The sequence below is a fragment of the Malurus melanocephalus genome, unplaced genomic scaffold, assembly GCF_030028575.1.
Source record: "Malurus melanocephalus ecotype Western Australia unplaced genomic scaffold, MMel_1.1 scaffold_40, whole genome shotgun sequence".
Lineage (NCBI taxonomy): Eukaryota > Metazoa > Chordata > Aves > Passeriformes > Maluridae > Malurus > Malurus melanocephalus.
This window is the reverse complement of record NW_026623272.1, coordinates 736,373-751,189: the sequence shown is the minus strand read 5'-3', so window position 1 is coordinate 751,189 and position 14,817 is coordinate 736,373. Positions and strand designations below refer to the sequence as shown.

The 14,817-nt window shown below is 50.8% G+C and overlaps 1 protein-coding gene across 4 annotated transcripts in view; it reads left to right on the top strand.

Annotated features, from left to right (window-relative positions):
* The first annotated feature begins 13,376 nt into the window (after positions 1-13,376).
* NECAB2 (N-terminal EF-hand calcium binding protein 2) overlaps positions 13,377-14,817 on the top strand; it is a 71,174-nt gene continuing 69,733 nt past the window's right edge. For 3 of the 4 annotated variants that reach the window (XM_057364587.1, XM_057364589.1, XM_057364586.1), the window contains exon 1: positions 13,377-13,596. In XM_057364587.1, the coding sequence (XP_057220570.1) occupies positions 13,399-13,596 (198 nt within the window). In that variant the 5' untranslated portion in view covers positions 13,377-13,398. The remainder of the gene's footprint in view (positions 13,597-14,817) is intronic. The other variant, XM_057364588.1, reaches the window with a different exon arrangement.

Here is a 14,817-nt window from a genome sequence, read left to right as displayed (position 1 = left end):
CCCAGGAAATCAGGGTGATAATGCACAGTAAAACACATGAGCAGTGAGAGGGAAGGGTGGCATCTCATGTCAATGAATTACAGGTGATTGACACTGCTTGAAGAAACCTACCTGCAAAAACATCCTTCATGCCCCATATTGCACCTTCATGAAGCTTGAGCAAGAGATTTCTCGGGAGGGTGAGTGACTGGCATTGTTTTTGCTGGCTGGAGTGGTACCAGGATGGCTTGGGGCAGCATGAAAGATGCACCCTCTGCAATAAATAGCCTGAGCAAATGTGTAACAGTAAGAAAGTTTTCTCCTCTGAAAATAAAAGCTCTAAAATCCTCCTTCTGTTTTACTTGGAGGGGAAAGACCTTTGGAAAAGTTTCACTAAAAACAGAGGCAGAAAGCAGCATTTGATCAGGGAYTTATAGCAGAGCCTCAGACTTTGCCCTGAACACTGTAAACTCCAGGATTTTATGGTGGATTTCTGGTCCCCTTTTGGACTCATCCTCCATCTCAAGGYTGAGAGAAATTTCAGAACTGAGTTACACAGGAACTGATTTCTTCCTCTGCATAGTTCTAGGTTTGGTGAATTGGTGTTTATAAGAAACAAAAGAGGTTCCCAGGCTGTGCTGTGGGGCTCTGCAGCAACCACTCGTACTGATTTACAGTGAAGGTGATTGTCATGCTGAGGTTATATAAGTTCACATTCCTGAAAACGTAAATATTTATACAAATATTTTTCAGGAAGATGGAGAAGCAAGAGTCTGAGAAAAAGATCTAGTTACATAAACAAATGTTATGTGTCTGATGTAACACCCCAAATACCTCATCCACTGAGTAATGTGGATATGACATAACAGCAAAGCTGGATGAGAGCTGGCCAAGTGAAGTGTTCTCATCCTGAAACAAAGGAAAACAAATCAAAGGRAGGTAGAATTTCCCATTCCCAGGCTCCCTGTCCCCCGTGACCTTCCTTGTGCTCTGTTACGCCCATTTCCACTAAAAATTCCCTTTTCCTTTAAACACCGTCATGGATACCCCTCTGTCCCAGGGGTAAAGGCTCATTGCAGAGGAAGTGATGCAGCCCTGTGGAGCAACTCCCTGTTTGCACATGGAGCGTGTGCCACTCTCACAGTGTTAAGTCAGGAAAACTGCAGGAATCTGAAAGCAATCCCACAGCTAAAACAATAAAGTCTCACTCTGCTCAAATTCATTAGGGATGAACCACCTTTCCTCAAGTGTGTGGTTCCAGTAGCCTTTGAATGCTGCACTCCTAAGGGAAGCAGAAATGCACAGGATAAAAGTGCTCATTTTGTTAAGGGCTGAATGATCCCCACTTTCTCAGTTTCTGAGGCTGGAAGGTCCCTATAGCCCCTGCTTAGTGAAGGAACTAATATGAAGCATTTTCCATACAGAAATACAATTTCCATATTCCTCTGATTCCCTAATACTCAGATTTTTCACTAATTATCTCCCACTTTGAAGTTTCTATTACATGGGGATGGCTCATCCAGCAGGACAGCCCATTTGTGTCATGACTTAAAACTCACCAGGATGTGTTGGGTTCTTTTTCTTCTCTGACAGCTCTTACAATAACAAATGGGAATTACATCCTCAATAAACAGTCCATCCTGGGAAATCTGACAAGCAGCCAAGACTGGCTTAGAAATCCTTGCAGTGGCCACAGGTAGACACCACAAGTGTGAGAAAAACTTGATGTGTCCTAGGGATGGGCAGTGCCTGCTTCAGCAAATAGCTTTGTCCAGAAGAGAGAAACTGAGGGARAATCTGTAACAGGGCAGAAAAGATATCAGAGGCCAAAAGGGACAGGTCTGAAGGAGCTGAACTATTTGAGGAAACTTCCTTGGGTTTAGGCTGGAGCATCTGAACTGCCCTGCTGCTGCTGAAGGCTCTTTGGAGGCTCCTTCCACGTACAGCTCTGCTGCTGCCAGGGCAGAAACCAGCTGGGCATGGGCTGCAGCCTTTGGATGCAGCCTTTGGATGAGAAAAGCAGCACATTCCTGGAGGAGGAGTGATATTGTTACAGGGAGCTAGGAAATGATGTTGCTTTTAATTAAAGGTGGGCATTTTCTAGGGATGCTTAACTGTCCTTCATCAACACCATGTGGCCCTTGGATGAAACTTATCCTTGCTGTGTTTTAAGTATGGGAAGGGCAGATATTTTGGGAAATAGCTGCTGGAAGGGCAGTGCTTCACTGGCATGTAAAGGTGSTGTGTTCAAAGAGGCCTTTGTAGAAGCCACAGGTGCCTTCACCTTCTCTCTGGTTTCAGCTTTTGTAAACTTCAGTCACACCAAGAGCCCCTCAGGGCAGGGCACAGAGGAGCAGGGTTAGGAATTCTTTAGGAAGCACAGGATGGAGTTCATGGCAGCCTGCTTGCCCAGGGTGGGACTGCTGAGCCCCAGCTCCATCCTGSAGCGAGCTGGTGCTTGCATTGCAGTGAATATTAAAGACAATCACTGTTTGTGCAAGGAGCAGCCCCAAATCCAGCAGGACCTAATCTGCTGTCAGGGCTGGGCTCTGCCTGTACTCCTGAGCATTTTGTGGTTGATGCTGGGCAAGGCTGTCACCTGGGGYRWKGCTGYCACCTGGGGCATTGCTGTCACCCCRGCAYGTTGTACTGTGAGGGCTGTTTATGATGCTGCCATGTGAACCTCACAGCCCTGGCCACAGGCAGCCCGAGGTTCAGGAGGAGGATGAACATAGGATGGCTTTGTGTCATCAAAAGTCCATCCCCAGAARCCTTTGAGAAAACCTCCCCATGCCAGGCGCACTCAGAAACAAACAGGACTGTTCTGTTGGCCAAAGCTTTGGTGTTTTGCCTTAAAAATGGAGCATCCAATGCTTTTTTGCAGCCTGCCAGGGGAGGTGAGCGCTGGTGTCTGTGTTGTGGGTGTAGGAGGCAGCTCTGCTGCAGGGATCTCATGATTGCCAGCACAACAGAACATGTCCTAAAAGAGGATTGRGGAAGGGGATGGGGCAATAACCCAGCAACGCCCTTTTAGCCATCTTACAAAACTACAGGATCATCACAGGATCCTTGARTGGCTTGGGCTGGAAGGGATCTGAAAGATCAYCTCRTTCTAAAGCCCTTCCATGRGCAGSRAYACCTTCCACTGSACCAGGTGGCTCCAAGCCCCATCCAGCCYGGCCTTGAAYATTTTCAGACATGAGATGTTCCCTGGGCAGCCTGTGCCAGGGCTCACCACCCTAAAGGGAAACGTTTCTGTCTGGTATCCAAGCTAACCCTGCCCTCTGTCAGTGTGAGGCCATTCTCCCTCATCTTGTCACTCAGGCCCTTGTCCAGAGTCCCTCTCCAGGTGCTGGAAGGGGCTCTGAGCTCTCCCTGGAGCCTTCTCTTCTCTGGGCTCTCCAAGCCCAGCTGTCTCAGGCCGTCTCCATGGCAGAGGTGCTGCAGCCCCTGCCCATCATTGCTGTCTCCTCTGCACTGGCTCCAGCAGCTCCTGGTCCTTCTGAAGGGCTGGGGGCCCCAGCTGCTGCCTGGAGGGACTTTCCAACCAAATCTCTCGGGCACCTATGGATACTTTATCTCCCCAGCCCCTGAATTCCCTAGCAACGAGATTAGTCCTGGCAGTACACAGTCAGTGCCTTGTTGATCAGCCCAGCTGGCCTCGCTCAGGGGCCCCACTGCTGCCTGGGTGCTCCTCACCAGTCTTTGTGCCCTCTCCTGGTCCCATTGTACCTCTCCTCATGTCACCATTCCTCCAGCCTGTGGTTCTTTGGGACCAAACACGCCTGCTCCTCTCAAGAGTGGCTGTTGGGAGATTCACATCTCTGTGCTGCAAACTCTTTATGTACTTGATGTTTATGATGGGCCAGTAAGGTGTGCCCTGGAATGCTATCAACAAACAGCAAGTGTGGTGCTAACAGCTAGGAGTGCTCCATRAAGGATATCCAGCAGGACAGGGGCATTGAACTGATAGTCTGTCTGCTGGAATGGTGTTCAAATATAGAACGGGCTCCTGGAAGCACTTGMCATAATCCTGGAGGCAAAAGGGAAGCAGTAAATCTGCTGTGACTCAGAGTGTGCACTGCAGAGAAACCCTCGGGAACATTACTGGAAGGTGACAGATTTATTCTGGACACTGCAGGTGAGGTGCCCTGAGGGAATCCCTCTAAAACTGCTCAGAAAAAAAATGGGAACCCAGTGGAGCAGCTGAAACAACCCACGGATGCAACCCACAGGCATTGTTTTCTCTGCCAGGAAGAAAACCAGAGATTCAGATAGTTCATCTCATTGCAATTTCAGCTTTCCCTGTTTCTGAAGCCCCGGACACGAGCTGCTGTTTAACAGAGCCACTCTTCACAAAGCTGTGACACCTGAGGAAAGCTCCTGGTAGATCCCCCTGCAGGGATCCTCATGTGCTGGTGTCAGGCATTCCACCCAGTGCTGGCAGGAGGAATGGGCAGGGACATCAGCAGCACAGGTACCATGCTCTGTGCCCAAACTGCTCATACAGCCCTGTGCCAGTCTGWCCTTTTGTCCCCGTGAGATCATTTTGACTTCTTGACTGTCCACCTTCCTCAGCTGCAACAGCTTGGATTACCACATCAGAGCTGGTGCTAAAGAACCCCATAAAGAAATTTCTCCTTTTGAGATTGAGCTTGCTGCAATGCACTTGGACAATCTGGGTGACCTGGGAGTCCTTTGCACTTACAAATTTAGCATGGTTTTATTTAATATCTCTATTTCTTCAATTTTAATGGGGAAAAGTTATAAATGGCTTCGTATTTCTGCCAAGGGTCTCATCTCGTGCTAAAATGGTCTATCAGGTACACCTAAATCAGTAAAAGACCTGGTAGCTCTTGTATGGCTTAAATTTGAGATTTGCTTTGGATCTTTCTGCTGTGGTCTTCCAGAATTTGCAAATTGAATTTACTTGGAGTTTAATTGCCACCCTGTGTCTTGCCCTCTGAAATCATTAAGTAGCAGTCAGAGGAAGGGTAAATCCCTCCGGATATCTATCATTTGTGCTGGAAGAGCGTTTTCTCTGCAATTCTGTGCCCAGGAGCCCTGAGAAGCTGCTGCTCTGTGCTGGGCTGAGGGTTGGCACACTGTTCTTGCAGCAGGAGCAGCCAGCCCGGGCTTTGCCAGCAGTGCCCAGGGCATTTGCACAGAAATGATGTGGAGAAGGTCTCCATCAGGATAACCTGGACACRTGTTATGCAATTATCTGGCCAAGGACTGTACAGACATGTTTTCAGGGAGCTGATTTAGCTGTCATGTCAACCCTAGAGCACCGATCTGGACTTGCACAGGGTGGTGAAGCTGTCGGGACAGGTTTTGCTGGGAAACAGTTTCAGGCTTCTGAAGGTGTGTTCAAACCCCAATTAAAAGGATAAACCTGTGTGTGTTTGACTTAGGATGAAGTTGGCAGTGAGAAGATTAGAGCTGAGGTCTCTCATTTTGGTAAAAAGATGATGGGGGGGGGGCTACCAGTGGGTGCTCAGGGATGTTGGGGCGTCGTACAGGGGCTTTGTGCAAGCAGGGCAGCACTGAGACRGGGAACAAGCTAGTTTAAAAAAGTGATTTTCTGGGGGCCTGAAGTTATTCATAAACTTGCACCAATTTAGTGAATAGCTATGGATTTTTCAACTTCCACATAGAGAGAAGACATTAAAAAAAAGGTGATGCTTAATTAAGATGTCTTTAGAGCAATATTTAAAGAACATTGTGCTGGAAGGACTGAATTGMAACCCTTGCTGAGGTGACCCTGTGTCCATCCCGCAGCAGCACAGCTCCCTCTCCTGTCTGCAGAGCTCCGCAGCCCCCAGACGAGGCAGACAGGTTCATTTCTGCAGCGTAAATGTGCTTTAATACACGAAGGGACCCATCCCTGCCTGTGGGGATGGGCTGCATTCAGACATCTCAAATCTGTAATTATTTCAGGTTCTCTGTTGAAGTGCATGGCCCAGTGGGGCCTTCCCTGTATTCAACTGTCTCCTCCAATTCTCATTTAAAGAAAATTTCTATTCTCCAGGGTGAAGGCTGCTGCCTTTGAGAGGGGAGAGCGGGTAGGAGCATCTGCTGGCAGCACCTCGGTGTGATGGCTCTCTGACCTCGAACACAGCACATGGCTGGGCTCAGCTGAGTGCCATCCTGTGTCCCAGGGCTCTGCAGGGACATCAGCAGYGCAGGTACTGTGCTCTGTGCCCAAACTGCTGATACACCCCTGTGCCACTCTGTGATGCTCTCACCTTTTGTCCCCGTGACATTATTTTGACATCTTGACTGTCCGCCTTCCTCAGCTGCCAACAGCTTAGATTACCCTGAGATATTTGGTATTTCTGCTTGTATAAGGGTTTGACAAGCCCTGTTTGTGTTGCCCAAGCAGCTTTAATTCAMCAGCTTGTCCATGGGTAGCTTTGGAGTTTGTCCTTTGAAAACAAGGTTGGTTTCTCAGGTTGTGAACAGTGTGGGCAGCTCTGCCCCCAATGCAGCACTCAGGAGGGGATGTGTGAACCTGTACTGGACTGTGCCAGGCTCTGAGAAGGCCAAGGAATGACAGAGGAATAGGAAGGTGGGTGCTGTGAGCAATGAGGACACAGCTCTGCCATCCTCACCAGCTGTACCACCATGGGAGCCACGAGTACCAAAGCCCCGCTGGGAAAGCGCCCAAAGCTGCCGGGATGGGACGGATCACAGGAACTGTTCAGGCATGGGCACCGCTGCTGGGCAGCTCCAGCTCAGAGACAAAGCCCCAGGGAGCTGAGATTCATGTCAGAGCCTCCCTCCTGGCAGGATCCCGCTCTCCAGAGCACTGCTGGTACCGGCCACATGGACACTTTTTATTGCTTTATTTATTGATAAAGCACCAGAAACGCACACTCGGCTTAGCCCGGAGCCTCCCTGCAGCCTCAGCAGCAGGCACTAGATGTCCTTGCATGCCATGCTGTTCATGTGCAGCCTCTGGTGCTGCACAGGCTGCAGGTGGGACATTTCCACCAGGGTGACAACCACTGGATGGAGGGGGACCTTTTCCACCCCGGCTTTATGGGACAGAAGGGAATTTATGGGGGAAAGGCACTTGCTTCACYTGCCCATCTTCATCCTCCCCTGGGACTGCTGGGTCAGGGCCTGCYTTGCTTGTGGGCATCATTTTCCAAGAGATCCCAGTAAGTTCACATCCATAAGAATCCCAGCACCTGCARCTCAAAGTCACTTCTTGGTGATCCCATTAAATTATTTCRAGAGCAGCCCTTTGTTGTGGGAAATCGATATCTGCCTTGAGGGCCTGTTGATGTCTCAGTGAAACCCATTAAATTACATGAGTTTGATCCCAAAGCGGCAAACACAGCAGCATTTTTAAAGAGCTCCACAGCCGGGAAATCCAATAGCACGCTCATGAAGTGATTTTGTGTGTGTGTGTGTGTGTGTGTCCAGAGGTGAGTCTCCCAAACTCCTGGTGAATAATTACGGCAGCAGTGTAAGATATAAATGATTTCCCCAGGTCTGTCACTTGGAGGACAGCAAATAAGGACAAATAAAATGCTGCGGAGAAAATGAATGTGCCTGGTGCCTGAGCAGWGAGGAGCAGCATCGATTGTGCTGCTGAACGGATGGTTCTGCCCCTGGAAGAGCAGTCTGTGTCCTTCGGGGAGCGCCTGACAGACCCGTCCCCTCCGCTGTCACCGTGTCTGTCTGTCCGGAATCTCATTCACCCCATGTGCTTATGGCAGTGATCCCTTGCCCTGGAGATCCCAGCTGCGAGTGCAGCCACCAGCGAGCCCCGGAGCCCCGTGAAACTTCTGCCGCTGCTGTCCCCTGAGGGCAATCAGGGCCCCAGCCGTGCCCGAGTGCCACCAGCGCCACTCTGGSCATTGTCACACCCGGGTCACCCGCACAGCAGGTCGGGGCTCACACCCTCGGGCTGCAGTGGGTGCCGGGCTGTGTGAAGCCAGCCTGGCTTGTGGYTTCAGCCCCTCTGGGCACGGGTTTTGTGCCAGAATCGCTCCTGCCCCGCGGTTTCAGCCCCGTGCTGGGGACACAGAGCAGCGCCGCGGGCAAAGGAACCTCCAGCGGGCTCGGAGCCCTTCGGAACAGCCTCCGTGTGTTCACGGCTTTAGCCACAGGCTGGACATGTTAAGAATAAGAAATAATTCTATTTTACCTCTCTAAACTGTCCATCCCCTGGGGCAGCTCTTGGCCAGTGTCCTGCTCCCCTGCCTTTCCCCGTCTGCGCTTTGCCATCGTGCCTGCATTGGGAACCCCAGAGGGAGCCCGCTCACTTTGAAAGCTGTCAGATTTTTACTTACTGAGGGCTAATTAACTGTATTTATTGTCAGAAAGAAACTGGGGAGATCTCCTTTCTTCCCACAAATGCAGTCAGAGATGATATCTGCCGAGCAAAGGAGGAAATTATTTTAGAAATTAATTACAAAGGGTAAGCGCAATGGGAGAAGTGCCAGTCCCCCCTCCCCTCTCTTGTTATGGAGAAGATGATAGCTCTGGTTTCAACACATTCACAGAAACATTCTGACTATTAAAACAGAGCAAATTATCAGATTTTTGTTGCAATGGAGAGGTCAGGTAGAAAGAGGCAATATTTTATTTAGGTGCAATAACTTAAGCTTTTTTAATTGGTGGTCATGCCCACAGTCAGGTTTAGAGATCTGACAGTYTGTAATTCCCCATTTCCRTGCTTTTCACAGTTATATGTGATCYGAAATGAGGTGTACTGGGCACAAGAAGCAAAGGGGACTTTTAAAAGGTCACCAGAAAYGGATTAGCTTATTCCAGGGTCCTTAATAGTTCTGACCTCAATTGCATATTGAAGGGAAAAACATTTTGGTCTGCTTTACCTGAACTCTATTATCAGTAATAAACATGCAAGAAAAATGTTACTATAACTCTTCCCTACAAATCCTYAATCACAAGCTCTATCGAGACAGTGGCCTTTAATCAGAGTGTGTTAGTTTGGGTGTTAAATGTTCATTTCCTCAATCATCAAAATAACAGAGCTAGGTAATGTCCCTTAACAGCCAACACAAAAACAAAACCAATCTCCACCCTCTGAATTTACTGAGCAGCCATCAGCAGAAGGGTTTTACCCACAGTTTGCCTACATTCCTGCATCCCAGAATAACTGAAAGGCAACTCTCTTCGGGTTTTAGGGTTTCCACTGAATGGTGCCAAGATCCCTGGGGAATTAAAGGCCATGTTTGGAGCTGATGGAGGCCCCAGCCCAGGTGTCTGTGGCATTTACAGGATGCCCAGCCCTGCCAGGAGCTGAGCTGCTGCTGAGGGGGTTGGAGAATCCACACAGCTCCCAGGCCCTCTCCAGGATGAGCCTGTGTATGGCTTGGAAGGTGAGTTTCTTACGAATTAGAGCTTTGATTTTTAATTTATTTTTAAAACTTTTTGTTTTCTTGTGGTGACAAATCCTCTTTTTTGGAGAACCATCTCAGAACTCTGGGGAAGCCCGGACCTCCATGACACCCTAATGTTGTATGAGGTTAGTTCACCCTAATAATGAGGTTAGTCCCTGTAATTCCTGTTTATCAGGTTTCCTTTAGGATTAAGACCAACAATAACCAGAACTCTCAAACTGTGCTTGATCTCCATTTGCAGCCATCTGGTCTATTGGGTGGGCCTAGTAATTCCTCAAGAAAGCTCAKGCTCCAYCACCWGGACCTGCCTGCTCCCCCCTTGGCTGCAGGGAGGATTTTTGGATGTGGGTGTACCCGAAAAGTGAGGTTTTGTCTCAGGGTAACTGTGGCTGGAAGACACTCTGGGTGTATTCAAAGCCTCAGTCTGCATTTTGTCTTAAACAAGAATTTAGCTCTTTAAGACCAGCCCAACATAAAATGGTGCATTTGAAGCTTTTGTTATCCCTGACTGCAGGGCCTGGATCAGAAACCTGTGATGCCAGTGGCTGTGGTGGACTTGGCACTTCACCAGTGGTGTGGGCAGCCTGTGTTACCAAACCACGAGCTCTGCCCGCTTCAGCTCGCAGAGGGGAGGGGGTTCATTGTGTTTTTGGGAGTTAACACTCTGCACATGGACAGATCTCCCTGGATCTTCTTCAGTTCACACTGGTGGGTTACCATGGTGCTGCTGGCAGTGTGGCATTTTCAAGCTAGGATACACATTTTTGATAAAATCACCTGGTGATTCCATGCTGCATTATAATAAACACAAGTTAATAGAGGGACTAAAGTGTCATTTCAGCTTCCAGGCTGGGCAAGCGAGTCTGCTCWGCCAAATTCCATCTCTGTGACAGGGTTGCCGTTTCCTCTTCCTGCCGCTGAACTGTTGCATTACCCTCAATCCCTCAGTCRTTAGTAAATATTAGGAAGTCGTGTGTGACATTTTGCACTGAGCAAGGCTGCAGGMCCTGCCTGTTGGAAGTTTTTAATTAAATCAAGCTGCCTGCTGTGTGCAGAGGGGCAGGGGGGAGAAGGCAGAATTCAAAGGGGAGATGAAAGCTGCTGTCTCTGCCTGCCATGCCGGGGTATGGGCAGRGCTTCTGCTCCTCTCGGACATTTCCTTCAGAGAAGCCTTGGGTTTTTCAGGTGGCCTCTCACCTGCAATTACAGCACATGGCTTGTGCTTCTGCTTCAAGTATTTCTGGAAGTTGCTGGAAAATATTGGATGCAACACTTGAATAAGCCCCACGTGAAAGGTGGTGAGCAAACATTGTCAGTGATGGAGGTAAACCAGTGCTTCGTGCTGAGCTCCAAATGCACCAAGCTAAAAACATTGTCAGGTCAAGATCAGACTTGAAACTGGACTGGCAGAAGTCTTTATTTGAGATCTCTGAGTGTCTGAACTTGGAGCTGGGAGTGGAAGAGGATAGGTCTSATCTCTCACAGCCTCTGACAACCTTCCTGTCCAAGTGATCCATCATTTATGACACTGTAGAGGTCTGGAACGAAGCGTGTGCCTGGCCAGCGCAGCGGTGGGGACTCAGTGTTAAATGTCAGGGCAGAGAAGGTGGAGCAGCCGCTGCCTTTCTCCTGCAGCTCTCCCCTCCTCTGCAGGGCTGGAGCTCYGTGCCCGCAGCACAGCGTGGGGAGCCAAATGCCAGCGGGTCAGGGGYTGTGCTGCACGCTGGGCTCTGCTGCCCTCGGGCACCGAGGAGCCTCCCAGAACCTGTAATTAATGCTTGCTGCTCTCCCAGGGAGCACTTTAGTGCGTGTAACTGGGCTTTTTAGTTGTTTTCTCTCTCCTATTTATTCCTGTGCCTCTCAGCAGCTGCATTATGTATAAAGCTTTCAGGGCAGCAGTGGCTGCTGCTGGTCCTGCTCTCTCCACCTTTAATGAACGAGCACTTTAATAACTGCTGGAACTGCAGCTGAAGAGGCAGATAAACCCTGCTGTCTCCACCTGCCCATCATCTGTTGGGTTTCTCCTTGTGGCCTAGGCTGATGGCTGCTTGCCGGGGTCAGTGCCTTGACCAGCAGCACAGGAGGGTGGGAAGGGCTGCAGGGCCCGGGTGCCTTGGCTGCAGTTGTGTTTATTTGCACAGGACAGGCAGTCCCATCTCCCTTGGCAAGAAGCAGGGGATGAGTTCTGGSACACAGAACTTGGCTGTGGTGTGACACAGGATGACACCAGCAATGCTGTGAGGGCTCCTCTGTTCCCTCACCTGGCTCTGAYAAACAGCAACACTCTTCCCCCTTTTGCCTCAAAGACAGCCTCATGGGAACTAGGAAACAGCCCTGAGCATCACAGCCTAGTACAAATAGTTGGCTTCTTCTTAATGTCTGAATGGCAGAATTTTTTTCAATCTGTATCTGTTTGTAGGAAAAAAAGGAGTATAATAAATGCCAGCTGGTTTTGACAGCAGCAAGAACTGTTTCTGACAAAAGCACAGAAATAGCCCCAAACTTCAAATCCAAGTAATGAATCTCCATGGGAAATAGAAAAGAAAATTGAAAGAACCTTATTTATAGGTTTGTTCAGTCAATAGTTTTAATTAGCAAGCGCATATCGTAATCCTAAAGTGGGTGTGATCAATACAGTCTGAAGCAGCCATTTAGTGGTGGGATGTCTGAAGGAGAAAGAAGAATGTGAATAATGTGAGCATTGAACAAGCATAGAAGGGTGTGAGGGTTCAGGGGATTGGCACCAGCTCATGGCAAGGAGGACAAGATGTGTCTTGGTTTGGCTCATCTTTGCTGTGAGATGGGAACAGGAACGGAGCCGTGGTTGGGCTGTGACCAGCCTGCTCTGAGCATCCCTGGGAGTGAACACAGAGCCATCAAAGTGCTCCACACAGCTCCCACCAGCCAAACATAAACCCCCTGAAGTTCCACTCTTTTACCCCATGAATTCTGTATTGCTGGAGAAGGAAACCCTGAAAGGCAAGAGCTTGGTGAAAGAGGGGCTGAGCCCTTGGGTGTCCTGACCTACTGCTAGGCTTCTCTGAGCTTCATTTGTTTAAAATCCTTTCAAGAGCTTCCAGCTGTTATCCATGTACTCCAGCAGAAAGAACTGGGCTCCCACTCACTTTTCCTTGAGCAGCAGCTGAGAGGAAAATGCACATTCCCCACCTGTCACCTCAAACACAAAAATTTCACCTTAACTTACCTGCATAAAGATGGGTGGTTAGAAGAAGAGAAACAGAGGTATTGAAATCCAGGGACATRGCCCTGGTGAGTCATGGAGTCCTCTAGAGCTGCCTAGAGGGTCTAGGCAGGGTCTGGCTGCWGCATGAGGGAAAGGCCGTTTGGAGCCTGTGGCTGCTCCAGAACTCTCCAAGTGTGTCTGRGTCTGAACTGTCCTGCTTTGGTTCCTTTTTGGGTTTGAGCTCAAACTGGGAGCAGCTCCTCAGGTGTGGAGTGAGATAAGAAATTATTTTCATTTTGTCCAGAAGAGTTATTGCCTCTGTGCAAGTCTAAATCTTGACCTGTGAAGCTGAGCACAGGAATATCTCAAAGGAATATGCTCAGAGTTAGGAATATTTTCCAGCTGAGTGCTGTGGTTATTGCTGTAGCCACAGATGCTGCATTTCCCCACCTGGAATCGCTGACTATTCATTGACTATTCACTCAATGAATATCGGATTCTGCAGCAGGGATAGGGGCTCAGTTTTAGAGCAAGTTTTACTTACCAGCGACAAATTTCTTCTCTTCTGCCTTACAAAGAGCCGCTAAAATATGTTGTGGGGCTAGAGAGGCTGTGGAGGAGAGAAAACACAGATGCAGTGCTTTTAGACATAAAATACCTATGAGTGTGGTTTATTTCGGAGCCCGAGGGGCTGACCTGCCCCCACCCCAAAACTCCCCCTCGCTCTTCGGGCAGCATCCCCCTCGGGTCCCCCGCGGACCCGCCCGCTGCCCGCCGAGCGGCTGTGGGAGGAGGAGAAGGAGGAGGAGGAGAAGGAGGGGGAGTCCCGGCGGCGGGATGAGGCCGGGCTGAGCGATGTGCGAGCAGGCAGCGCGGTACTGCCGGGCCGGGGTGCAGAAGCTGCTGCGGAAGCCGGCGCCGGCGCTGCGCGGGCTGGACGGGCTGCTGCGCTGGGCGGCCGGCAGGATGGGCGACAAGGGCCTGGCCGAGAGAGAGCTGCTCGCCCCGGGCGCCACCGCCGCCCAGAGGAAGGGCACCTCCGTCATCCTCGATGTGAGTGCTCCCGCATCCCGCATCCCGCATCCCGCATCCCGCATCCCGCATCCCGCATCCCCCGTGCCCCGTCCCGCACCGCCCCGGGAGCGGGGATGTTCTCGCGTCCCGCACTCCCCGGACCGGCCGGGCACTGGCTGGACCCGGGGTCCTGCAAATCCCTGACTGGGTGGGTGTGGATGTCCCGCATCTTCTCAGCCCCCCGGCATCGCCTTTATTGCCCGGGTCCGGCATCTCCCGGAGCAGCTGAGCACGGGCTGCGTTCGGCTTCTCTCTTACCTGGATCCCGCAAGCAGGGGCTGCGTGGGCACGGGCTGCACCCCGATCCTGCACCCTGCCAGTGGCTCGGCATCGGGGTTATCCCTCGGATCCTGCACCCCGCCAGCGGCTCGGCACCGGGGTTATCCCTCGGATCCTGCACCCCGCCAGCGGCTCGGCACCGGGGTTATCCCTCGGATCCTGCATCCTGGCCGGCTGGGGATGGGATGCAGCCCAGCTCCTGCGTCTCTCGGGCTGGGGGGGCATCGGGGTGCCCAGATTCATCAATCCTGTGTCCCTGGGCTGCCTGGGCATGGGGCTGCAGCCCGGCTCTTGCAMACACTTGTCCGGATCCCGCACCTCCTGCTGCTCAAGGCAGCCCAGGTCCCATGAACCCTTCCCCTGCACACCCTGACAGTTGGGAATAAGGTGCGCCTCGGTTCTGCATCTTYTGGACTGGGCTGGGCACGGGATGCAGTCTGGATCCTGTACCTCCTTTCCAGGGTCCCACACCAGTTTTTTACCGGCTGGGCATGGAGATGTAGCTTTTGTCCATCTCCGTGYCAGGATCCTGAGCTCTCTGGACTSKCTGGGCATTGGGGTGCGCTCTGCTTATTCCTGCACCCTCCGGGCAGGCTGAGCGTGGCTGTGCACCCCAGTTTCTGCACCCTTTATCCCGGGTCCCGCAGCCCCTCGACCCGCTGGGATGGGGATGCACTGTAGGTCCTTAATCCTGTTTTTTGGGGGGGGGCTGGTAGGGATGGGCTCAGTGCCTCGGCTGCTGTATTTATAGACTTTCTGATTAGGGAGCTAATGAGGCTATTTGCACTTAAATGAATTGGGAGAATGGGGTGGAATCTGCCGGAGTGCAAATGGTGTAATTACAGTCTTTCTGCAGCATCCAGTAATTAAACACATAGATCCTCCGATTTGCTATCTCCTAGTTAAAAAAAAAAAAAAAAT